The sequence below is a fragment of the Pezoporus occidentalis genome, unplaced genomic scaffold (genome assembly GCF_034315485.1).
Source record: "Pezoporus occidentalis ecotype Australia unplaced genomic scaffold, CSIRO_AGI_Poc_V1 ctg113, whole genome shotgun sequence".
In the NCBI taxonomy this organism is placed as follows: Eukaryota; Metazoa; Chordata; class Aves; order Psittaciformes; family Psittacidae; genus Pezoporus; species Pezoporus occidentalis.
The window spans coordinates 1,499,002-1,525,347 of NW_026912918.1; the positions used below are offsets into that span (position 1 = coordinate 1,499,002).

Sequence of the window (26,346 nt, forward strand, 5' to 3'; positions counted from 1 at the left end):
ATGGGAGGGAATTAGTGTTAAGACTTACTTAGGCAATACTCAACCAGGGGAAGGAACATGTGGTAGATTTAGGTTCTAGTTCTACCTTTTTACTGGTTCTGTGCAACTCCACTGCCTGAAAGAACACTCAGCTCACAGGCAGAATCAGCAAAGGGTGTGAGCAGACACAACACAGCCAACCCCAACCTACACAGACACACTGCAAGTCTGCAGAAATGCTCAGGTACTGGTGGCCTTAGAAAAAACCTTGCAGATCTGAAAGGGCTGAAATCCAACATGCTTCTTAATTCTTTAATACTCAGTACGCAGAACCTGAACCTGACTGCACGAGACACAGAAGACTAATACAGCAATACACTGGGTCCATTTAGAGTTTATCATGAAATTAATCTCAAAAATCTCTGTAATCTGACAGTTTCTGCTTTTGCTCATTTTCTCTAACTAGGATAACAGACAGTAGCTGAGCCCAGAATTACTTTGCATTATTGAAGAAAAAAGAGTGAAGGTGTACCATAATTAATCCAGGCTCTGTGAGGTAATGCGGCCATACAGGCTCTAGCCTGCAGTAACCAACCTCCCCAGTGTAAGTAGAAGGATTTTGCTGTGATTTATTCATGGTAGCAAAATAAGGAAAGCCTGTGAAACAGCAGAGGTACAGAAAAATTTATTCTTAAAAAACACTGTTAGCAGCTGCTCCTTCACTGCCCTCTCCATGCCTTGGTGCTAGTTTGGAAACCCGCAGAGGCAGTGGATGCAGCCAGGGCCCCATGGGAGAGGAGGACTGCTCCCACTGCTGATAGAGAAGGCAGTGGCAAAGGCCTTGTCAGAACTCTTTTTTTTTTCCTTTTTAAAATGAATTATATTGCAGTAAGTAACAAAAATGTAAAATGTTCCCTTAGATTGCTGAAATGTGGTGCGAGATTCACATGAGAGCAAGGTTAAATTCCCTTTTAAAATCCTATGCCGGAGGACTGCGTACCAGATGCTACCTCAAGCGACCGTCAGGTTTGACGGGGCCCAGCTCAGATTTGGGGTCCGGGCTCAGGGAGCTCCAAGCTGTCTGAGCACAGCCCTGCATGACTGGGCACGCAGTGGGGCCAGTGCTGCAGATGTCCACGGCTGACCAGATGCTGCCCACCAGAGAGTCCACCCAGGCTTCCAGCCGAGCGCCCACTAGCCCCGCATTCCTCTTGGCCTGGTCCACGTGGGCAGCATTGATGGGGATATTCAGGACGGGGTTCAAGCCCTGGAAGCTCTGCTCCATGTATGCGTTCTTTGGAGGCCCGCTGTGATACTTCATGGCTTCCTCTGGAAAAGCAGAAATAAACCCAAAAGTCAGCGCATTAAAAAACAAACCTCCAAACCTTCAGGATCTAATGGTACAGCAAACAAAAAGGCAACAGTTTGTGGCGTGCTACAGTCTCTTTCCCCAGCATGAAGGACACCCTGCATCCTGAGGATGACTGGGTATGCTCAGCTCTTCAGCTTGTGCTCACCGCTATGAGCTCTACTCATGTGATGTTAACCCTGCAATGCTGTGTTAGCAGAGGCTGAAAGCAGCATTGTCCTTATTACCATCGCATACAACCAGCTTGCCCAGAGCTGTTCTGCACAGCACAAGACAGCAGGCCCACCTCAAGGGCATCTCAGCTATAAGCCCCTGTCTGTATCTCAAGGATGATCAATGTACATCTCTTTGCGACAAACACATTTTGCATTCAGGAGAAACTAATTTTGCCTCTTTCACCACAAAACAAGCCTGGGAGATAAAGTCTGTGCAGCTGAAGTCACCCCTGTGGACACCCAGGGAAGGCTGTGCTTTGAAATTAGGGAACAGTTCTAGGATGCTCAGTGTGAGAAGGCTGCAGACCCTTATCAGACCTGCAAGTGCTGTCATCAGTTTTTCTTGGAACCAAGATCTCAGCCTAGTTTTGATTCTAAACCAATGAACTTTGCCCTGCTGTGGAAAGTCACAACATTCGTTAGCTCAGCTGGCCCCCAAAAACCAGGTGGTGCCATTCCTGGCACAGGAAGGACACCACCGTGACTTTGGACAGACTTGACCCATAATGAAGTATTTGTAGCCCCAGCATCATTCCTCAAAGTGCTCCAGTCTTGCAGAGAATGTATTCTGTCATGACAATTCTATTTCAAGCTCTTGTGCCAAATAATGGATCACAACCATTTCCTAATGTCGCTTTCCTTTGCATTGTGGTTGCTTTCCTTACAGTAACTCTTCTAGCTCAGCAAAATGCAGTACACTGCCCCATTAATGTAATACTGCAGTAAAAATCATTGCCAGGCTGTGATAACGCCTTCAAACAACTCAAATTGGACACGGTGGGTCCGACTGCTCTCCTCTAAGGCTGGCTGCCTTCTTCAGGTCTGTGAGTGCGCCAAGGGGCTGCTCACAAAATCAGTGTGGGACTGGGTGCCTCTTGGGGGTAAATGTTCAACCATTCATTTCTGTTTTCAGCTGACTTCCCCAGCATCCTTGCTCTGGCAGCACAGAGGACAAGTTCATCTCTGCCAACATACACACTGTCTAGAACACAAAATGGGCCCATTCAGGGCGCTCCAGGCTAGGAAAGTCACTGCGCACAGATAGCATTTAGGGGCCAGGAATTACATATTCACGGCTACAATTCCTTCCACATGTCCTTGCTGCTCGCGTTGCAGCCTGACACTGAGCCCTTTCTTCCATGCAGAGGTCAGCATCTCAAGCACTGGCAATAAATCAGTACATTTATTTAGAGAGAAAGGGGACATCTAATTGAAGTTTTGCTGTTAAATTTGCGAAGTCTTTAATGTCAAATACTGTGCAAGTCCATTACTTCAAAACCCCAATTCAATTAGTTCAGCATATTCCCATCACCATTATGCATCATTTACCTAACTGTTCTACATTCCTCTGATCCCCTCTTTTTATTCTAAATGGTAAATACCCACAATAACCTCTAGTCAAACTGAGTTTATTCCATGCACATGTGTCAGAAGTGTGCTCTGCCAGAGCACTGCAGTTTAAGAAACAGAACAAGTACACATGATTAAATTTCCTCCTTTGGAAGCAATTAAATATGGAAGATTGTTTGTCAACATATTAATTAAATAGGAACATTCTAAGTAAAAATCCCCAAACAAATAAGAGTTGGCATTGCTAGCAGGATTATCTGATTGAAACAGGCAATTCAGAGAGCTTGTTGAATTACAGCCTGTTGTGCATGTGTTCAGTGCATAAAACGAGAGATCCTTTTCCAGACAAATGACAGGATGAAATGGAAGTTGCTCTTCTCTCTGGCTCAGCCTCACACATGTCCCATGCTTTAGGACTTGGTGGATTATCAGGATCGGAAGGAATGAAACCTACAGAAACTACCCAGTGCTTGGCAATGCAGCAGGAGATCATCATCTCTGAATCTGTGTTCCTTAAGATCAGTGGGCTGCTTTTGCTGAAGGTGATAACCTCAGCATCTTCATCACATTCAAATTCCTCCTCTCTGCTATTGCTGTAATTGTGCCAGACACCCTGTGCTTCTCCCACCAACACATCACTGCTACGTTCAGCCCCACTAGGTGACCGACGTGTTCTGCTCCAGACCTGGCTGTGCTGCAAAGGCCTGCAGCAGGTACAAGAGAGTGGAATGGCACTGAGAAACATTTTTGAAAAGCCACACACAAATATCAGCAGATAGGAAAAGACAAGAGTGCTGAGGACAGTACGAAGGGGAACAAAACACTGTGGCTTCCAGTGTGTTACAGGGTATCACTGCCCACATGCTTCTCTCATGTGATGAAACCCTGACAAGGTACTGTTGGGAGATTGGCCCACAACAGAAAGAACGCTCCAAGTTAGGTGTCTGTATGTCCTACAGAGAGCTGGGTAACAACAATATGAACGCAGAGCTACATGTACTATCAATTGGAAAAGCTGAGGATTCAACCCAGAATCCTCTCCTGGAGCCTCCAAATCTGTGTTAAAAAGTTGTCAGGAGAAAGCAATGAGGATGCAGTTTATCCAAGCTATGGCAGATGTGGGCTATTCCTCTTTGCATTAAAGTAAAAATGACAGAGATATAATCATGACTAACTTAATTACTGGGTTTTCCTAAAAAAAAAAAAAAAAAAAAAGAGAGAAGTTATTCTTGTCCCCCAGTTTTGTTTGCTTTTCACTTCATTTCTCAACTGACTTCTGCTATAACTTCTTTGGGCTATATACACAGCCTATAGTCAGCCACACATGCTGGGATATCAGCATTTCTGTGTGGGTTTGCTCTTCATCTTGCAGAAAAAAACAAATGAGTTTAGACAGAGAGTGGGCTAAGGAATGAAAAATGTGGTTACCTCGGTACACATGAAGGCACTAGACCTGTGGTTTCTTTAAAGCAGCACAGAATGTACAGCTCTATTTTCTTACTTGAATTGTGCTGAAACCCTCTGGCAAACAGGTAATTTTTTATTGACATTTTGTTTGTTTTCTCTTGCAGCAAACAAGACAGTGCTGCATTTGCTCATTGTGAAGCTAATCGACTCCTTGTCAACTGGATCTGAACTAAATTGTGAAGCAAATCCCCATCTTCAGGGTTTTTCTTGGAATGACGATTCCAGGGCATGTCTATACTGCTGCAGCCCTGCACTTGCCTGCTGTTACTGCTGCATTTATCAAGAACATGTCATGTTACCTCTGGTTAATTTAAAGAAATCACAGCAGTTCTGGCACATGTTGCCACCCACTTTATAATCTGTATAGATGCAATTAGAATTGATTGAGCCACTGCAAACAACCAACGGCAAAACAAAGTTTTCCCAGTATATACTTAATTAAAATGATCTATAAATATGGATTAGGTTAAAAGGCCTTTGAGATGTGTGCATGCATTGTGGTATATCTGCTGATGCCAACAAGCCTTTCAAAGAGGTGGCTGCAGTTAGAGGGCAGAGGGACCAGAAGCTGGTGGTTAAGGTCCCCAGCCTGCTGTGGAGCAGCAGAGATGAGAAGCCTCATGTCCAGGGCATGTGATCAAGCTAGGAACTGAACAGGAAAGGTCTCTCTTGAGGCAAAGAAGGAGGATGGTTTTCCTTACTGCCCTCCTTGTTTGAAGGAAGAAAGCTTTTACTCATTCATTTATTTACTTATTTTCATTCCTGGGTTTAGTATCAGCTTGAGGACTGGGGCTTTTTCTACCCCAGAAGTGAATCTGCCCACTGGTTTACAGTAATCTATTCAGCTTTAATGAAACAGGTACTATACATTAAATGCATGACAATGCATTATCATCACTCCAGCTGGGAGAGCACTGTGGAAACTTTGCCATGAATATAAACTCAAATTTAAAAATGAAATTGCTTTGGCTTTTTCTCTGCCCCTTTTAGTGCCCCGGGAGACGTGTGTGATCAGACTTGGCATGGCTGCTTCATGTGGACTTAGTAGAGCACAGAAGGGTGGGAAATGAGGATGACGTTCTCTTAGGAATTAAAATCTACCTGGTACCTTGGATTACAGTCTGTGAACTGCTGGCTAAATGCTCTGAATTATACCTGTTCTTTGGCTCTGCTTCTCCAGTCCCTACACAGGGGACCTAGACATCTGGCCTCAAGTCTCCAAACTGTGCTTAAATTCAGGCTGGCTAAAGCTGACAGCAAGAAACCTCCATTCCTGTCCATTATCACTGCTAGTGATCTAGTGATCTCAATGTTTTGTGTCCTCCACATTATGCTCTTCTCCATCTTGGCACACGTTAATCCTAGGGCATTCTGCTGGTCCTCCCATGTCCTTACAATAAGCACAGAAGACTTGGCTTTAACACACTCAGCCATATGGTGAGAAACTTAAAGTCACCACTTAGAAGAAGAATAAAAGAGAATCTGGCTGTGCAGGACGTAGGGGGAAAGAGACACTGGTGGAACAAGTGAACCTGGGTCTCCAAATGATTTATCTCACAAATTCATATAATTTTCCTTTTGTTTTTTTCTTTCTCCAACCATACAAACTTGAAGGCACTCTCAAGCCAGAGGATCTGCTGGAGGCAAACCGGATCAGTGACACAACTCAAACCAGAGAAAAGATGCAGATTTGGATGACTGGAGGGGGAAGAGGAGCAAGAAAGAATAAGTGACTTTAGATTACAGACTTTCCACTGAAATAGCTTTGGAAGCATTGTTTATAGTGGAAATACCCCAAACCTCCCAGCCTACTCAGTAATTCCATTAAGATCTGATCTCTTACAGATCCAGGTTTTGAAAAGGTCAATGAATCTGTGTTTCTAAAACAATTTACATTCTGTTAGTTATGCACATCTGGACACAGTATCAAAGAAAAAACCTGTTCTTGATTTCCCTTTACGGGGACTTGAGACCAAAATTAATACATAAATGGGAATAGAAAAATTAATAAACTGGCTGCATATTCTGGTTTTAACAAACTGATAAACAAAACATCTTTGCTGGTAATTCTGAATTGTAATAATGAATTTTGAGAGTCATGATATAGGAACAAACAAGTTTCGCTTTGAGTATTCAAAAGACAGGCACGTGGCTCCCTTCATGATGCAACTTCTCCTTGTTTTGCTGAAGCGATGTGTAGGTAAGTAATGATTTAGGAAATAGAGACTGTTGTCATGTCCATGCTCTCAAGATACAAGATTTTAGTGGCAGCTGCGCCACTGCCAGGTTTGTGTAAATGCTGTTTAGAATGACACAAACAAATTACAAGACTGTGGGCGCATTTTTATGTGTGTAGCTGCATGGGCTCCAGTTTCTACATTTGGAGTCCCTGAGACAGAGCAGGACGAATCATTATCAAACAAATGACATGCAAAGTGGTAAGAAACGTATCAGTCATTCAGAAAGCTTCTGGAGTAGCAAATTACTTTTCAGGGTAATATTTCTGACAAGTGCAATAGCTTTTTTTCCTCCTCTTTTTTTACTGGAGGGGGGCTGTGCAGTGAGGGAGGATGGCTGGAAGGACAATATTTTAAAGAAATCCCTGCTAAAACACATTCCCCCCTTCTGCTGACAACTCCTGGCCAAGTCTGATGCGTGGGTTTTTTGCATTGTTAAGACAAGGAAATAACACTATTCCTTCATTTTACAAGATTTTTGGCAGCTTTTGCATTGTTTACAACAGTAACAAACTGTTCTTTCAGAAGTTCTAATTCTCCTGTCATACTCTCACGATGCCTTTATTTGGCAGAGGAAAATATATTTAAATAATAAAGTGGTAACAAAATGACAAAAGCTGGAAATCAAAGCTAAAAGACAATTGCCTGCACAGAGCACAGTAGCGTCACTGAGACAGAAAGCCTTCAAAAACCCGAACAATAAGAATTTGCATTGTAAATACAATTCTAACTACAGTGGAGTGTCACTGTCTGCCCCTGTAATTAATTTTCTTCTTTACCTTCATGCCTCAGACATCTGGAGATTATACACCGCATCACCAGCAGCAAATCACTCCTGAGGCTTGTTCCTAGGTAGTATTGCTCCCAAGCTTTGTGTTTCATTCCTGCAGTAGAGTCTAGTTACCGTATGAATGAACAAGGCTCTTGAACAAAAAATATGAGCCATATCTTCTCCCAGTTTATCAATGGGCAATATGGAAATTCAGAGTTTGGAGCAGAGGGAGTTTTGCCTTACACCATAAAGTGTGGGCTCATGGTCAAGTCTGAGATACACCTAACTGCCATTGGGCTCTTGCATTATAGGGAAAGGCAGCAAGGCTGCTGGCTACATGCCACATTTTCCATCAGATCTATGCCTTAATTGTTAAATTACAAAAGAACATGGAATTCATTAATTTCCAGCCAGTAGCAGCTGTGTTTAGAAGTAGGTTGAAGTTTAAACTTTAAAAATGTATTCCTTCTACACATGGAGCTTCTTTACAATTTATCATTGCCTATTAGCTAATAACAGCAGCAGGTTGTTGATGGTTTAGTTTCTACTTAAGAAATGATGCCACCAAATGTCAGAAGAAGAAATCAGTACGTTAGCTCTTCTGCTGAGACGTGTAGAATCAAGCTCCTGTTGAGCAAGATAAGGGCTGCATTAGCTCTCAGCAGTTGTCTGGTGCTGTTTGCATTACAGAAGCAGCACGTTGTGCTGAAAGGTACGTGCCTGACTCAGTTTATTTGCCTCCTTGTCAGGAAGAAAAACTTGTGAAACCTTAATAGGGCAATTTATGGATTGAGCAAATTTAAGATGTCTAAATTTATGAATATTAATACTGGACAGATGGAAGCACTCTAAGAAGAATAGTAAAGATATTCATAGCAACAAACTTGTTTTGATCTTACTGAATAAGAAAACAGGTGCGGCTACAAAGCGTTCTCTCTTGTCCCATTGTCCTCAGCATTGGCTGAAGAGCCAAGCGCTTGGCAGTGCCTGTGCCACCGTGCACTGGTGCTGGGAGCCTGCAGACATAAGCAGCCTGGGAATGACCTGGATGGCTGACGGCTGCTGTGGCAGGGCAGGAAATGGTTGCTTTCTGAAAACTTGTCAGTGTGGGTCTGATACTTACCGGGATCATGGTATCCATAGGTATTTCTGTAACACAGCTGCTTGGCATGGGCTGAATGGGTTTTAGAAGGTATCGGGCCTGCACCTGATAATGTGTCAGGTGAGCTCTGGCCGAGCGTGATTTCTTCTAATTCAGCATTTTGTGTATTAATGCTTTTATCGTTAAACACACAGATTTGTCAAGACAACAGTTTCAACATCTGTAACTCTTTAGAGCAAATGTGAATAAAAAGCACATTTCACAAAATGTGAATGAAAGGTCCATTCTTCTTTCTGTTTCTAAATGATGGCTTTACAATAGCTGTTAGATTATTGAGAGTCTGAAGTTCTCTGGATTCGGAACTGTGCATATTTAAAAGATAAAAATAGCCTTTTGTTCGAAGTGGCTGTGTTTTACAGACTGGATACAGTCTGTGCCTTGTCTTAGTGCAACAATTTTTTCTGATTTAGTATCTATAAATTTCCTTTCTTTTCTCCTTTTCCAATACAGTGCTACTTCATTTTTAACAGCCACACTTACAGTGAATACAGACAGAAGAACTGTATTGCTCATGTATCAAATAAAGCTTACCTTGCTTGATAGGTTGCTGGTTAGAGAAGGTGAGAGGAGTAACAAGGAATTTGGTTTCAGCTACCTGTACCCAGTGGTGCAGAATTTTTATTGTCCAAACACCAGGTCGCAGGGGCAAATTCAAAGGAGGTTTGTAGTGAGTAAATTCAGCGCTGGATTCAATCAGAATATCATACGTTGCTGCAATTACATTAACGGGGTCCACCCAAATTACAGTAACGGTGACATTGGGGCCTTTTCCCCATTTCTGCATCCCAACTGGCTCATCTGTTGGGCCGAGGAGTCCTCCAAAATTCCGGAAAAGCCTCTCCTTGGCGTCCCATTCCGTGCCAATCTGAAATCAAAGACCACATTGCTGGTAAGCAATCTTAAATAATCTCTGTAAGCATCTAGATGCTTAGGTCAAATAAGGGCTCTCAAGACACACAAATATCTCTTTAATGACATGAGTTACACATGCATATAAAGGCTAATGGCAACATGACCTATGATCACAATGTGTACACAAATTGTGAGACAACCTTGATAGCAAGGCTTATTTTTGGGGGCCAAGTGTCCACGTTTAATTGATATAAAGGTTTCCTTAACTTAAGCATGATACAACATGCTATAGCAGCTCTCCTTTTCCTCCACATGGAAGCAGTCAAATAAATGACCGAGACTAGTGACAGAACGCAGGCTGTGCACACAAAAAAATATAACCCACCACCTACCAGGTTATGAAAATGATATATATTATACATTGAGAGATGGACCCTGCAATAGAGACCTACACAGTTACTGCTAAGACCAAGGAAAAGGCTTTTGTGGACTTCAGGACAAGTCACATCAGGTCCTTTACTATGATCTATCCATTGATGTGTCATTGCACTCCCTTCCTGCCTGATGTGGGAAGTTATTTCTGGTAAACTCTTTTTTTACTGTCATAATAGCGACATTGTTTTTTTTGTTTATTCACTAACTAACAGTAAAGCAGCTGATTCACAATCTAGTGTAAATATTTAATGGACCTTTCTTATTTCCTAGCAGTTTTCGTATTTCAATGCTCTTTATCTGAATTTTAATGGTTAACCCACAGGATGATACAAACCACAAGCTGTTGCCATTAACACTTGCGCACTACTGAAAATACACACCTCTGAACAGATAGCATAAAATGTAGTAACTGGCCTTCTTTGGCCAACTGAAAGACTCTTTACTATCCCAGCACTATATCTACCATGTCTTTATGAAGCTGACTGTTAATGAACCACTTCCATCAACTCTCAAGAAGGCAACCTGGTGGACTGCAGTACTGAAGGCTGCATACTTGCTCTTGGAGGAAACGCCCGCCTTGCCTGTCCCACAGGTTCCCGTTCCCATGATCTCAAATCAAAAGTGGCCAATATCAAACACAACAAGATTTGAGGAACCTCATCTGACGTGAAGAACGGGAGAACCCCTTGGATCGTTTTGGCAAGCAAACATTTGACATCATTCCTTGGAGAGACATACAGATGTTTTGGCCAGCCTGGTACTGAAACGCCTCATAGCCCTCCAGGTCTTCTCTGGCCTTAATCTCCAAACAAACAGTGTAGATGACTTAGCAGTCGATTTGTTCCCAATACAGAAACCACGGATTCTCTCAAGCAGTCTCCTGAGGCCCATGCACACACACAGACAGAATCCCCTCTTTCAGTATATGTGGATATTGAAGATTTCCCCAACACAGAGCTGTCCTTGTCCCTAATCTTCACCTTACACAGGCATGGTCAGAACCTGGTTTCCTAAGAGCATTAAAAATAATTATAGCTTATTTGCTTCAGAGATTTTTCTTCTAGATTTCATCTCATTTCATGAGAGTAAGTGGTTCCAATATAATGCCAAAATCCCCCCAGATCCCTAAACCAGAACAATTACCTGATGCCTATTACCCTGATAAATGTACTGGAAACCGTCCAGTCCCCAGTGCCTCCTAAATAAATCACTGTGGTTGGCAGACAAATTACAGGAGGACTGCAAGCAAGAGGCTACAAGGCCAGTGGAATAAAACCTGACCATCCTAAATCTCTCTGTCACCAGAAGAATTCTTTTTACTGGACTATGACACTGCAGAATATGATACAAAATAAGCCTTCCACTACTCTGCAATCAACACAGCAGAATCACTGGTATTTCAGAGGTATTTCACCTAGCACACCAGCTAATCAAACCAGACAGTGTAGCTCAGATATCAGACCCAAGCATCGAGTGCCTGGAGGAGCTGTCAGTGTGTACCCTCCTGACAAGACTGACTAAATAAGTATGGAAATAAGCTGAGAAAGAAAATTTCCTGACCAGATCTTATTACCTACTCCACCAGCCCTCACTGAGTGCAGCCATGTTACACCTACCAGAGCTCAAGGGACCTGGAAATAAAGCCACAACTGGTGAAACAAACATACACCCTCCTGAGCAAAGAAAAGCCTGTAAGGAAGCACGTTCCATCGCATCCAATATTTCTTACTTAAGAATTCATTGAAGAAAGCTTAATTCAACCTCAGAAATTAAACATTCATCCCTGGCATCTCACTGTTTCTCTCTCTTTAGTCTCTCATCCCTGGCAAAAGAAATCAGAAAGTTAAAATCCCCATGCTCCCACCTCCAGGTGACATTGCTCAATACCAGGCTGTACAAAAGATGTTGAGATGTGTTCACATGCGCAAAGGTTTATTAGAGTGCTCTGCAGAAAAGCAAAGGTTGTTTTGGGGGAAAGCTTGTACAGAACTGTTGGCTGATTGTTAAGCTTTGTGCAGGCATGTTATTCCCTAATGTAAACCAAAGTTACAGTCAAAGGGCGGGAGAAGAAGGGAAGGGACAATTCTCATGCTGATGGCAATCAATTCCCATGAGAGCCTGTCAGGGTGCGCAGCTCCACTGAAACAGCAGCACAAAACCAACAAGGAGAAAATACTGCCCCAGAGTAGGCCCTCAGCATTGCAAAGGCAAAGCACCCAACACTCTGCACCACCCTGCACAACCAGAGCACACCTCTGACCCAGACAAGGTCCTGACCCTGCCTGGGGTTGCGCACCAGAGGCAACTTCGGAAAGGCGCAGGCAGGGAGCTGCACACATCTATTTACAATATCTGCCTTTTTGGCCTAGTTTCCAGCTGGGACACACGTTCCCACAGCTTACAGGACGAGCTGGGTTTAGAAGCACAGTATTTTAAAGGGAATTTTACCTAAAACACCAGTTACTGGTTTATACTTCTGCCCTTGAACTCTACACTGCTGAGCTCCCTGTACTGAGGTGTCTGATTTTACAGGCCAAGAGATACTATGGTCCTACAGTTTTTCATAGCCCCCTAAAACACTGTAAGTAGGCTTTCACTTTCAAATGGAATACACAAAGCATAGGATGGACTCAAGCACTAAAGAATATCTGATAAATGATGAAGGGATGTGGCACAGAAACTGACATTTTCCACATCATTATTTTAATCACCATTATTTTGGGCTTTCAGAGCAGGCACTGTGCCCAGGATACGGTTGGAAAGCTGGAACTCTATCATTGACTTAAAACTTCTGTTTCTATCTCTGTTCAGTCCCAAGATAAAATTTTCCCAAGATAAATTATGCCTTGATTATGGGTTTGTGTCTCATTGCTCACCACAAACAGGACCATTAGGTTCACACAATGCACACTAATTGCCTGCCACCTAGTTTATTTTATTCTCTGTGATGAATCACAAGTCTTAACAAGACCAGAAATGAACTTAGCGTTCAGCTGATATACGGTGAGCTGAGACTTTTAGTACTGTACAGCAAATCAATCTTCTGCTCTCCACAGCCAAGTTGCATGAACCCAAGCTGGTAGGATACATACTGTGTGCATTGTGCAGGAGCCAGTTTTAGGAGGTGTGGGAGTTTCATGCTTGGAAATCATCTCCCCTGAATCCCCTGTAAGTTTGTTTTCTTTCACACACAGTGCAGGAGCTGTGTGCCAGTGACAGGCTATCATTGGCCCACTAGCTGTCAGGCAACCCAGCCGGCTGAGGTTTTTTTCCCACTTGTCATTACATGGTGTACGGTGAAACCTGCTACTCGGGAAGCAAAGTCTGAGAAGCAAAGCAAAAGGGCAGAGGGCAGGAAGGGCTGATTGGAGAGATCTTGTCATCTCCTCTACAGTGTTGTGCATCAGGGTCATAAATACACCCAGGAGCACGTTCAATGCAGCAATTTGTGCTCTTCTTGCTGGCCCTGTTGGTGTGAGCTGGGAGAGGGAAGGAAGCTCCCAGCTACAAGGGCCCCATTCAGCTTGAAATTCCTGCCAGATCATGGGGTGAAAGTCATTAAAGAACCAGCAGCTAAATGTCCCAGTAAGCATGAATCTTAGTTTTCTTTTCTGGTGCTGAACCTGTGAACATGGACACCCTCAACTTAGCTGAACTGCCAAGTTTCTTCTACAGTTGCTGGACTTTGACAAAGCAGTGGCATTTCAATAGGCAGCAGCAGATCAGAGGCTTTCCAAGCCACACTAAAGCTGAAGAGGTTAATGCTGGGTTTATACCAGGGTAACTGAGAAAATAACTTGGCACAGAGGCAGAGATGCCTGCAGGCCAGGGGAACACAGAGAGTAAAATAAACAATTAAGAAATGATTAAATGATTTACTTTGTACCTCCTGGTCTCTTAAAATATGAATAATCTATGAAAGGAGAGGGCAATTTAAGAATTTAGGTGAGAGAAAATTAAGAAAACAAGCACGTGACCACCAAAACTCTTCTTTGTGCTTCACATAGAAGAAAATGTTTCCTCAGCCTGAAAAAAGCTCACCAGTGATTAATTCCTTCCCATGGTTTGCACTCACACAGCTTCACTGCTGCAGCAGCTCCTGCAGGGCTGCTTACAGCCCAGCCATGGTCTGTGAGGCTGTGAAGAGCAGCTCATTAGTCCTGCGGGATCTAGGGATCCTCCCTGCAGGGTGACACACTCCACAGTGCTGTGGGCACAGTGCAGCCAGCAGGCACCGATATGGCACCACTCTCCTGCCAGGGGAGGCTGACACCAGGTACTGCTGCTCTGGGACATCTGTCCATGAGGCTCATGTTTACTGTAGGACTAGTTTTTGTTTGGGGGAAAGAGGTGCACTGGGGCAGGGGACAGTGTGTAAAATTCTGGTCCCTGGTTTGTTTCCTCCCAACAACTCAATGTTAATTCAGATATATTCTCTATGTATTTTTTGTTTGAGTTCCAGAATATTGGGATCAATATATTTCTTTTAATCATACAATTAGCAAAAACCCCTTCTTCCTGCTGCCAGGCTGACTGCTTTCAAAGGAAGGACCCAGAACAGGCATTGGAATGAAAGTGAGATTAGAAGTCCCAAATAAACAGCAGCAATACTCCTACAAATCACAAGAATTAAAGCTTGTATAACCATTTATCACTGCATGAAATGGCAAGCCTACCATCAGACACATTGATAAATGAAACACGCTTTCCATTCATCTCTTTAATGGCATATTAGTGTCATGGATTTGCCATGCACACCAAAACACTGAATCCTACCTAGGCATTTCTTAATTGCCCAAGAAGATGGTAATTTATGGACTTAGCCATAATGACTGGAACACATTTGTTCAATCAATTTTATACCTTAATTGAAATTTGTGGCTTAACAAGAAAAATCATGAAATTAACTGCTCAGACAGTTATATCCTTAAACCAGAACACGGATGTCGGGTTCCATTAGTGGTCAACTTCCCCGATACATTTGAGGGTACATTTTTTATACCCTATGTCAGATCCTGAGACAAATTCCCAGAGTAAATAACAGGATTTGTGGGAAATCTCAGCCACTGCTGTAAGAATGTTCTCTTTCGTGTTACAACATCAGTATTCAGCTCACACGTGGCAGTGGTGCCTGACTATCACTAATTTTATGAGGGTTTTTTTCAGTATACTCCAGAGGAACGCTTCCCACATCCCCATTCACATCTGGAACTGCAGAAACATGGCATTTTATCCCAGGTATCTCTCACAGCACTCACAACAATCACAGTCACAACATTTTTAAGTTACTGAGTGCTTTTTACAACATCAAATGCCTTCAGTTTGTTCTTGAAATAAGAGGGAGTAAGGAAACTCACTAACACGGTAACATAAAATGTGAATGTTGACTACAGATAAGAACTGGCAACATGATTTCCTTCAATGAAGAGGATGTACATTATGCTAGAGAGCCACTCTCACCTAAAAATGACATGGAAACACAGTTTCCAAAGGCTGCTGAAGTAATACGCAACCCCTCCTGAGGCTGCTGACATTGTGCATGCACAGATACAAATACTTACCTCTGAGAACTGCAACCTTCCAAAATCACTTGGTGGACTTGCAACCTTGAAGACTTTCTTGGGCATCACCCAGGTTTCCAAAGTCTCCAGTTTGCTGACAGCCAGGTTGGTTGCGTGGTGTCTGATTAGGAAGCCTTGGAAACGGTCAGCGAGGAAGTAAAGGTGGACGGAAACTGGATGGCCCATGGGGTAGTATCTGTAAAACAGCATATACACATGCTCATCAGTTACACAAGAGAGACATGAAATCTCCATTTACTTGGGGCTAATGGCTTAAGAAGCATTCATTTCAACTAGAAAATTCACCACTGTACATTAAGAGATCTCAAATGTGTTCATGACACATTATCAAATATGCTTAGGCTGTTCTGATTACCCTGAAACATACAAAAATGTTACTAAGAATACATGCTCATTCACAGCTCAAAGCTCATTAGGAGATACGTCTGTGTGCCAGAAAACGCCCCTTCCTTATTAGCTCTTCTGGGTAAAAAGTGCCACCCAGAGATACACTTTGTTGGGCGGCAGCACTGTTGGTTGGGATAAACGACGCTCAAGAAATGTGGCTATCGCTCCAAATCAGCTGCCCTTTTGTTTTCATCCCTTTTTGGGTGTTTTGCCTTCAGCAGGATTAGTCCCTCCGGTGGCCTGGCTATGGCAGGGCCCCTCGCTTGCTGCGGGACAGCAGCAGCCTGGGGACAGCAGAGGGTGCTGTGCGGCCGGGCACGGCTAGCTCATGTCCCACTCCATTCCCTGCACATACATCGGGTCCCCAGCAGATAACCCCTGCATAGATCTGATTCCCAACTGATTCTCCAAGGGCAGTGCTCTGTAAGGTGGCACTGCAGCAAAGACACCAGGTCCCCATTTTACGTCTCCTTTATTTTAGGAAATAAACTTCACATTCCTCAAGGACTTGAAGTTGCTTTTTCCTGTGGATTTTTCTCCTCATCATTAAAATAAACTGAAAAAAAGGTCAAACAAACAGGAAAAACCTCACATCGGGAGGTCTGGAAGCCTTCAGCTACAGTTCGGATTTAAAGACACTGTAGTTGTAGTTTCAAATAATTAACCTTTATGGTCAGTTGTCTGCTGCAGTCTCAGAAACATCTCAATAATGTTTGCCAATATATGGATGCATAAATAATTAAAAACATTATTCAGAGCTCCAAAATTAAATATTTTCCTATTTTACAGCACTGGCATTATCTGTGAAACAAGTGTGTTTACAACACATTTAAAACCAGCCACTATGACACTTCCCAGTCCAGTCAGCTAAGACTGACTCCTCACGCGAGTTACCACATCTCAAGACATGGGCACTAAGAGGAGCTCACCAAGAAGGACTTTCCACTACATGAAACAGGCAACGCCCAGAAGGACATCTCAAGCTTGGGAAATAAACACAAGACAGGGTACAAACAGGGGCAGCAGTGATGGACTGAGCAAACACGCAGCAAAGCTCTGCAGCCAGTACCAGCAACAATCCGACTTCTGTTCTGAGTACTGAGACCTCCTGTTTTATATCTGTGCAGCCGCAAATATTTACAACACCCTTGAAACAGGCTGAGTAAATTGTCTCTTGGCAGCAGTGAGTAAAAATGTCTAGAGATGGAAGAAACGGATTAAATCTCAATCACACATTAGGGTGGCTTCCACTGACGATGCTGATAAGCAAACTCATTTGGTACCAGAGCATTCTGCAGGGGGGCACTGCTTTCTGAGGCCTTGGTAGAAAAGTGTGCAAGGCAGCTTCTCTTCCAACAGCCTCCTGGGCGGCTGCGGGTGGCAGCATGGGACTGACACCAAATGTGATCTGAAGCCGTAGAGGCTTTCCTCGCAGTGCCTGCAGCAGTGTGAAATGAGCTGGGGTGGTGGCTGCACTATAAGCTAACTTCATGCTGCTTTTAGCCCTAACAGCAAAGGGAATACTGTCAAGGTGCTCAGCCCAAATATCTCTCTGCCATTACTGTGTTAGACATACGCAGGAGGATGAGAGGGAAAGAGGGAGTGTATATATGCACAGATCTAGAAAGACAACATAGTATGAAGAGAGATGTGAATCATAAACCTGAGGATTATCCACCTTTTGGTGATTTAAACTGGATGCTGACTCACAGTGTTTTGAGGGGGCTCAGGAAGGTATGAAAATGAACCCTCCATTCACTGTCACTGTTTGCAATTCCTCCCTGCACTGTTTCATGAGGCTCTAGTCTACTGTAAAGGAGCCATACTTTATCCTGGAGACAGCTGCAATCAGCAGTGGGTGACATGGCTTCCCTATCTATAATCTGGGCAAGCTTGAAAAGCACCTTGAGCTCCTGTGCAATGAAAACCTCCCCAGAAATGGAACTGATTATTGATATAAATCATCATCAGAACACTGGCAAAAGGAATAAGCACAAAAGTAATTGGCAAATTATTTCAGTCCTGGTTATACATAGCTCCCACCATCCTCTCTGCTGGCTTCGCTCAGCAGGACAAATGACCCAGGACTTCTTTAGGTTTGCCCTTATTTCATATAAGGAAGGCATGCTACTAGTGATTATTTCTATCTAATTGTTATTGATCTTTCATTGCTTTGCACTGGTAACCTTTACTGGCAAAGCTGTAATAGGAATCTGGATCACTTATTGCCACGTCTTTCTAAATGGGAATTGCTCAGCACTTCCATGACTAAGTAGGAAGGTCAAGGTGCATTCAGTTCCCTCTCGAGCACACAAGAGGGGCAAAGTCCATCCGTCAAACCGCAAGGAGTGTGTTCAGTATTTGCTGACTTAGACTGTGTGCGTCTTCGATTAGGATAAAAAAGGCAGGGTCCAAAAATACATTCTGAATCAGGTATTAATAGACTGTAAAGTAAGATGTCAAAAAGATGAACCCTCTCTGCTTTGAATGTAAACAGCTTCAGACATCTTTGCAGGCAGCAAACATCTACCATGAGGAGAGACTGTGAGTCTAACTCCAGGACCATTTCCTTCAAATCCCTTTTAGACTAAATCCTTCTTTGCTAGGCTTATATGTGAAAAAGGAATCTAGAATATAGGGGAGGTTCTCTTTAGAGAATAAGGACCTTTATTTGCTATATTTATCCATATGAACATTTTATTTACTTGATGCTAATGGATCCCACCAGTTGCAACGCTTTTGGCACAGACAGCTGTACCAAGCAGGCAAACTGAGCTCAAGCAAGTAGTTCTCTGCACTCCTTGTATACACCCAGGAGAACAAACAAGCAAGGACCATTAACCTGCCTGTGTTCAGAGTAATTCTGAAATCCTGTCCTCTGCTTTTGGTAAGCATAATAGAGGTGGACATGACCTCTGCTGCAATCACACAGAGGTTTTCAGGAGCTGCAGGTATAATACACTTGCTAAAATTAATCAAGAGAAGGCAGCAGTGGGGGTAGCACCGCCCAACTGGATCCTGTCAGTCTCCATCACGCTGGAGAGGAGCTCCTTGAAAGTGCAGCAAACAGGTCACATAATGTCAACCCTGAATAACCAATGCTCTTTTATAAGCATAAATACTCCTTATAAGCACCGTACATTGGCAGCTGGCTGGTCCTGTCTGTGACTACACACTCCAGCCAGCACCTGAACCTCCACCAGTGCTCAGTGGTCCCGGCTGTGTCCCCTGAAACACCCCAAAACAGAGAGGCTCAGACTCACCGGCAGCTGTTGTCTCCAGCAGCATGGAACGAGGTCTCGGCTCTGCGCAGGCCCAGGCGGGAGAACGCGTGGTACATGGTGAGGGCGACATCGCTGAGGGTGTGCACGCCGTCGGGCTCATCGTACACATTCTCCCAGTAGGACCGCAGGCCGGGCGTGCCGGGTGGGTAGTTGCCGTACAAGTAGTAGTCCAGCTGGCCGATTATCTCCTGGTTCACCACAGCTTCAAACTTGCGGGCAAAGAAAGTTGGCCTGGCAGTCTGCTGTGGTGACGTGGAAGGAAAAAACACTGGAGTGAGCTCCCGCTTTCAGACACAACACTTCGTCCTAAGAAACGGGTTGGAGTTGAGGACATGAACTGGTTCTCCCCATGGTCAAAGGTGACTTAAAAGGTCACCTTTATGACCATTTGTCCTTGAGAGTGTCGTTAAGATTCACATAAAAGCTACCTAATTACTCAGCAAAAATACAGGCAAGCCAATCCTTTTGTACCATCAGCCACCACCCGCTGCCTTGCTCTGGAAGGCTCTTTGTGTGCCAGGGAGGTGGGAACACTCTCTAAACTACCACGTTAGTCTGGAGACGGCGCAGCAATGGCATACTTCATTAGTGGTCAGACAGGGAGCAAAGTCCTGTGGCACTGGGGCTCAGAAGAGGCAGAGCAGCATTACATTTGTATGGATTTGCTGGTAAGAGGACTCAGGGAGAAGTGACATCTGTGGCAGAGGTTTCTCAGCTTCTGACTGGTCCTGTGTAGAATCGTCAACTGGTTAGAGTTGGAAGGGACCTTAAAGATCACCTAGTTCCAACCCCCTGCCATGGGCAGGCACACCAGTATCAATTTTTTGCTTTGCACTTGACACAGTCTTGGGTACAGTACTGGTTTGTTTGCTACTCAACTACCATTAGCTTTTAAAAAGCCTTTGCTTTGCCTTGCTCGTATTTGAGCATGGGTTCTGAGATCCCAGGAACTCAGAAGTGCCCCAGATGGTTGAAAAATTCTTCTAAGGATGCTGAAGTTTACTCTGAGATGGCGCAGGCTGCGGGCTCTCTGATCTCCTCCTCTGCAGCTTGCTTTGTGCCTGCGTGGGAACTGCGAGCGAGCCGTCTGGTGCCACACGTCTGTCTGAGGGGCTCTCTCATCAGGCGAGTGTCAGAAGTTGCCATCACATCTATTCTAATTTGGAACTTTCCCTTGCAGCTCAGTTTACCTGATTGTTTTGTGAAATGTCACCGTGGGTTGTTTTCCCAGCCTGGAGCAGGTCAGCCTCTGCACGCTGGCAGCAGTTTCTGAAGACGTGCCATTTATTCTGTGCTGGAGACTTTGCTGGGATTGGTGTTTGGGGCAGCAGAGCCTCTCTTAGATAATGTCTGATTTGCTCTTTTTGTGAGTGCCCGTGTCACTGACTTCAACCGTGCCTGGTAGGCAACACATTACAATAAAGAATAGATCTCTGTTTTGGAGCAGTCATCATTTTTGTGCTGTAGGGTAGCACATTCCCCAGCCCACACAAAGCCTGAACAAACATGCTTTATGCAGGGAACCTTGAGGAGCTGCAGGGATGGAATTGCAAATCTGGTGCCCTTGAAACAAGCAGTTGTTCATTCTTATTAGGAGACACACAGGCCAGATACAGTCTTGAGACCAAGTGCACCCTTGAGCACAAGGATTTGCTCTCATGTCTGCCTTGAGGAAGCTGTATCACAAAGGAACCAATTAAACTTTTTGAGGCAGTCTTGCCAAGCCTGGGTGATCGAAACCTCATGACTCTGGCCTCCAAAACCATGAGATAAACTTAAATATAATCACGTTGATGAATATGATAACAAAACCCAATTTGCCTTGTACTATGTAAGCCTCTAGCAGGCACTCCAGCCAACTGCTAAGCTTATTTCCAAAGATGAAAAACACTGCTTAACAACAAAAGCCAGGAGCTTCATGAAATCATGAAATCACCTGAGCCGCAACTTTGGAAAAAACCCTTTGCAGTACATTCACAAGAGTTACCAAGTAATATTGACACAGTGAGAGATGTGTCAAGCTTCCCTCCTTTCTAGCAGAGTAGATCTACCAATGCCAAGTTGTTCAAAGAGTTGTGACCCTGCCACACAGCAGTACATCTCAAGGGCCCAAACACAGGAGAACCAATCTTTTACTCTCCTGAAATTAAGAGCAGAGCTTCCTCACACCTCTTCCTCCACCTTGTTTGGTTGTGTAAAACTTCCCTTCCCACTCCTTACTGACAGCTCTCCACATCCCAGCAGAGAGGGAAGAACTTCTTTGCAGGTATCAGAGAAAAGCCTGGTTCAGTTACCTGGAATCGGTGGAAGTCTGCTGGTTTGAAGTCATTCGGTGAACACCCACACCAGTCAACGATGTGCTTGTACTGACACTTGCAACCGAGTTTACGGTTCCAGTTCGTGATGCGCAGGTTGTTGTCCACCATGGTGTCACAGTATGGGCTGTTTTCCAGGACGGTGTGAAAGAAGGACTGCAAGAAAGTCAGAGCAGATAAGTACATTCAGCTCCTCAGAATTCCATTTTTCTCTTTCACTTCACCCCATGGGCCTGAGCTTAAGGAAGGTGACTTTCTTTCAAAGTGACAAAATCAACAAGCTCTATCATTCTGCTACATATGAAAAGCTCTCTACGTGTATGCACTCCATATGGCATGAAAAAATCACAACATGCTACAGACCCTGCAAACTGTAATAGCAGACAGCTGAGGCCTTCCACAATAACGTGGCATAGAACAGTTGCATTTCTGCAATGACCAGCTTTGGGCATTGGGAGTCCAAAGGACTTCAGGAAAAGCACCAGAGCCAGCAATTATTTTGGTTTTATTTCAGCTGTATGAGCAATTCTAAGAAATTCCCATTATTTCTCCTCTGTAAGTTACACTCTGGTCTAGCAGATTTAGAAGTGTTTTTCTGAGCAATGTGTTAATGATGTATCTCAAGTTGATTCCTAAGACAATTCTCAAACCTCCCCCATCACCACAGTTACTATGAAAAAATAGTTTCAGACAGCTCTTCTGTGTTGTCTGTACCTCCAGCACTCTGAAATGCATTGCTATTTGAATGGCCTTGTTCTGAAATACACGGCTCACCCCAGGCACCAGAATGACACTCTGCCTCCTGCAATTACATCCAAAATCACGAGTCTTTATTTGCTGACTCAAGGCAGCAAGGAATTCCTATTGGGCTACCTAATTATATCATCATAATATCAGCCATTACATAAATCATGTGTAATGGGGACTGATATAGCAGGATAACAGGTCAGTGAAGGCAGGGTGATTTTAAGAAACCAGCTACGTATCTTGCAAAGAAAACTTTCTAGAAAGAAGCTGTGGAATATGATAAAATTTAGACCTGTGAGAGATGATTTCTGAAGCAGTGACTTCTCTTTAAAATCAGTAACAGTAAGACCTATAAATAACCAGCATAACATTAGCATGGCTGGCCACCAAATAATCCCCCTACCCTTTTTAATGTTAAATGACAGCCCAGTGAATATGGATTTTATGCTTGAACCGTTTGGTTAAACCCATAAAGGCATCCATTCTCATTCAAGCGAGAGAAAAAAAAAATCCCTACCCAATTACCCATTGCCCTGTGTCCTTTTGTAACGATACAGAAATTTCTCCTAGATAATGGATGAAAAGGTTATCAGAGTTGAGAGAAAAGGTGATTTTTAACAGAAATGGGATTAAAGGAAGATTATTCAACATGTGTGTGGAATAATAAACCCCTATCAAAAGATGACAATCTCTGTTCTCCACTGCAAGCTAATGAGCCTGGATTTGCATGATCAGTCTCATCAATCCCTCAGAATGTTCGGAGGCCACTCGTGAGGCAAGTTACCATTTTAAAGAGAGCCATGAAGTCCTCCTTGGGATGGCTGCACGTTACATACCCTGGGAGCAGGGTCTGACAAAGCAGGGGAGCGATGTACCTGCTGAGGCAGGTGTAGCACAGCCTAACAACCTGCCAGGCTCTGTGCTCGACTTGGAGATAATGCACATCTCCTTGACACACTGCTGCACCGTAGATGAAAACCCACCGTGGTGTGCATTCCCCTTCTGCATCAGTTGTAGCCAGAGCGATTCCTGAGTGATGTAAATGATTTGTGACTATGCCTTCTAGCTGAGTTTTGAACAGAACAATAAAGCTTTGTTTGCAGGGGCTTTATTTTTAAAGAAAAGGGCTAGATAATCGCAAGGAAAGCTACTTATGAAGACAATCCGCCATCTCTAATAGTTTTCAAAGGCTTTGTGGAGGAACAATTTGCAAGTAAAGGGCAGCTGGATTTTGGTTGTTCAGCAGTAGATTAATATGCTTGAAAGTATAAAACAAAGCCACTCCTGGCAAAAAACATCCCATAAACAAAACAAAGCAACTGAAAACCTGCAAAAACTGTTTTAACACTAAAGGACTTACTTGTCATGGGAGTAAAATTCTCATTACTCACCAAAGGCCGGGGAAAGCCCCTCTCACTTTGATGATCTTTGGACAAGCACAAATGCTGCAGTTTTGAACACAGGGAGGGATTGCACTGAATTCACCTACCTCAGCCGGAAGCAATGTGTAAGAGTAAAACCTCTTCATCTTTGTGACGAGATCATCATTAGAGAAAGTGACGTATTCCACAAACTTCCTGTTCAGGAGAAACCAGTCTGACCCTCCATCGACTGCAATTCCTTCTGGGATCCTCCTGTCCCCTAGGCGCCACATGTGGGTATCACATTCCAGGAAAAGTCGATCCAGTCCTTGCTTCCTGATAAATCTGAGGGATACAAAAGCAGTCATTGAAAGATAATTTGTATTTTGTTTTCACCACTAACTCTTAGAAATAAAGAAGCTACTTTCTCAAACGAAAAAGGTCACTCTTACATTTCTTTTCTACTCAAATAGAGGTTTAATAAATGATTGATCAGTTATATATTCAGTTATAGAGGCAATGATCAACAGATTGCTTTTCAACATCCTTTACACCTTCTGCTGTCCTAAAGACAGAACCATGCAAGTTACAGAGCTGTATGGCATGAAACCCCATAATGTTCATTAACTCTTAACAAACTGCTGCAGAACCACCAGAAGATGAACAGGAGCTGAACACAAGCTGGGTGATAGGCTTCTGCCTCTAAGTAAATGCACAGGTTTTGAAAACCCGCCAATTGTACGTAAAGGTAAAATGACCAATTTTTCTCCTATGTTATTATTACTTGACTTTTTTTTTTTATTGAGGTGTCGTTAATTAGGAAGAGATTCAATTGCATTGCTTTCTGCTGTAGAGTGAGTATGTTATGTTTCCTCCATTTTCAAGTCTATGGGAACATAGCCATGAATAAGAGGAGCAACTGGCGAGCTGTAAAGTTATGGAAATGAATTATCCAAGACCAATAAGAAAAAAACCCAGAAGAGTTGGAAAATCAATCTGTCTTTGAAAACACTTTGTACTGGATGCCCACACATGTTTTGAGACTGTCTGATCCAGGTTTCTATTTGTGATATTCATTTTCAGAATTGTTTCCCAGAAAGGGAAGCGGGACTGCCATGAATTAGCACATGCCTTTTGCAAGGGGGGCTGAGAACTGTTAACAGGGAGTTGGTGTGCTGAACACATCCCACATGTTCTGAGCAATGCTAGCTAACCAGACCATTATAGTAAGTAACATCCACAAGAGCACAGGTCTCACTGCAACAACAGCAGGTAACAAGAGCTACAGCACTTACAGTGAGGAGGACACTGTAAGCCCTGTGTTTCCTTCCTGAACAACAAGAACAGCCTGAAACAACAGAGATACACCAGGGTTCTTAGAGATGTTTTAGGATTAGGAAGTCAAGAAGACAACTCAATGGTTCTCAGACACAAGCCACTGAAGGAAGAGGAAAAGAAATAGAAGTTAAGGAACAACACCAAAGCTGTCTGGCAACATGAGTGTTAACCCCTTAGGCTACCTCCCTGGCTAAAGTTTTGTCCTCTACCAATCAAAAGACTGAGATGCAATGATGAAATGGTGCATATTAATTTTCAAAAGGCCCGTAAATGCCTGCAGGGCCTACGTTCTAGTGATAGCTGTGTTTCTTCTCGCTGTATGAGGAAAGCAGTCCCCTGTTAACACAACAGTGCAGAAAATGCGTAGATGAGAGTGGAGAAATTTTTCTTTCCATGAACAAGTTTCTAATTTCATGTTCCATTATGAAGGATAATAGAAAAGTCTTGCAATTTTAATGCAGTGCTCTGGAATGTAATCTTCAAATTCAATATTTATGCAGTTATCTCCAAATCAAATATTAATGTGCCTGAAAGTTTGGTCATTTATTTGTTTCCCTTAAAACTAAATGCTCATTCAAGTTAATTATTTTAAGAAAATAATAGAATTTTATCGACCATATTTAAATAGGAACTCTATTTGGGTTTTGGTAGTGGGGAAGGGGGGGCTACTGTGAGAAGCTGCTAGAAGCTTTCCCTGTGTCCAATAGAGCCAGTGCCAGGTGGCTACAAGATGGACCTGCTGCTGCTGGCCAAGCCTATCAGCGACCGTGGCAGCACCCCTGTGATAACGCATTTAAAAAGAGGAAAAAGTTGCTGTGCAACAGCAACTGCAGCTGGAGTGAGAGTATGTGAGAGGAACGGTGCTGCAGACCCCAAGGCCAGTGCAGGGGGAGTCCTCCCCTGAGGAGGAAGGAGCAGCAGAGACAACACGTGAGGAACTGACCACAGCCCCCATTCCCTGTCCCTCCGCACCTCTTGGGGGGAGGAGGAAGGAGAGAATTTGGGAGTAAGGTTTAACCCTGAAAGAAGGGAGGGTGGGGGGAAGGTGTTTGTAAGATATGGCTTTATTTCTCATTATCCTACCATGAATTGATCGGAAATAAAGCAAAGTTTTATTTATAAATGACACCAATTTCCCCAAGACAAGTCTGTTTTGCCCATGACAGTAACTGCTGAGTGATCCCTTCCGGTCCTTACTTTCACCCACGAGCCTTTGGCTGTATTTTCTCTCCCCTGTCCAGTCGAGGAGGTGAGTGACACAGTGCCTTTGGTGGGCACCTGGCTAAAGTCCTTTTCCATGGAATAATTTCTTTAACTGCTATCTCCACCAATTTATCACCCTTTACCCTCATTTTCAAACAGAAGTTTCTTTGACTGCAACAGAAACTCCCAAACCAACTCCCCTCACTGACCATTTCAAAAACCCCTCTACTTACAACCCCTCAGCCTGTATTACCTGCTAGGGCTTACAGCTGGCTAATAGCAGAAAGCTCA

The 26,346-nt window shown here is 43.6% G+C and overlaps 1 protein-coding gene across 5 annotated transcripts in view; it reads right to left on the minus strand.

The window, feature by feature from the left end:
• Positions 1 to 787: 787 nt before the first annotated feature.
• XYLT1 (xylosyltransferase 1) overlaps positions 788 to 26,346 on the minus strand; it is a 194,182-nt gene continuing 168,623 nt past the window's right edge. For 4 of the 5 annotated variants that reach the window (XM_062635035.1, XM_062635016.1, XM_062635053.1 and 1 more), the window contains 6 exons: positions 23,643 to 23,859; positions 21,386 to 21,562; positions 19,071 to 19,333; positions 15,400 to 15,595; positions 9,083 to 9,416; positions 788 to 1,308 (listed from right to left, as the gene is read on the minus strand). In XM_062635035.1, coding sequence (XP_062491019.1) covers positions 986 to 1,308; positions 9,083 to 9,416; positions 15,400 to 15,595; positions 19,071 to 19,333; positions 21,386 to 21,562; positions 23,643 to 23,859 — 1,510 coding nt within the window. In that variant the 3' untranslated portion in view covers positions 788 to 985. The remainder of the gene's footprint in view (positions 1,309 to 9,082; positions 9,417 to 15,399; positions 15,596 to 19,070; positions 19,334 to 21,385; positions 21,563 to 23,642; positions 23,860 to 26,346) is intronic. The other variant, XM_062635025.1, reaches the window with a different exon arrangement.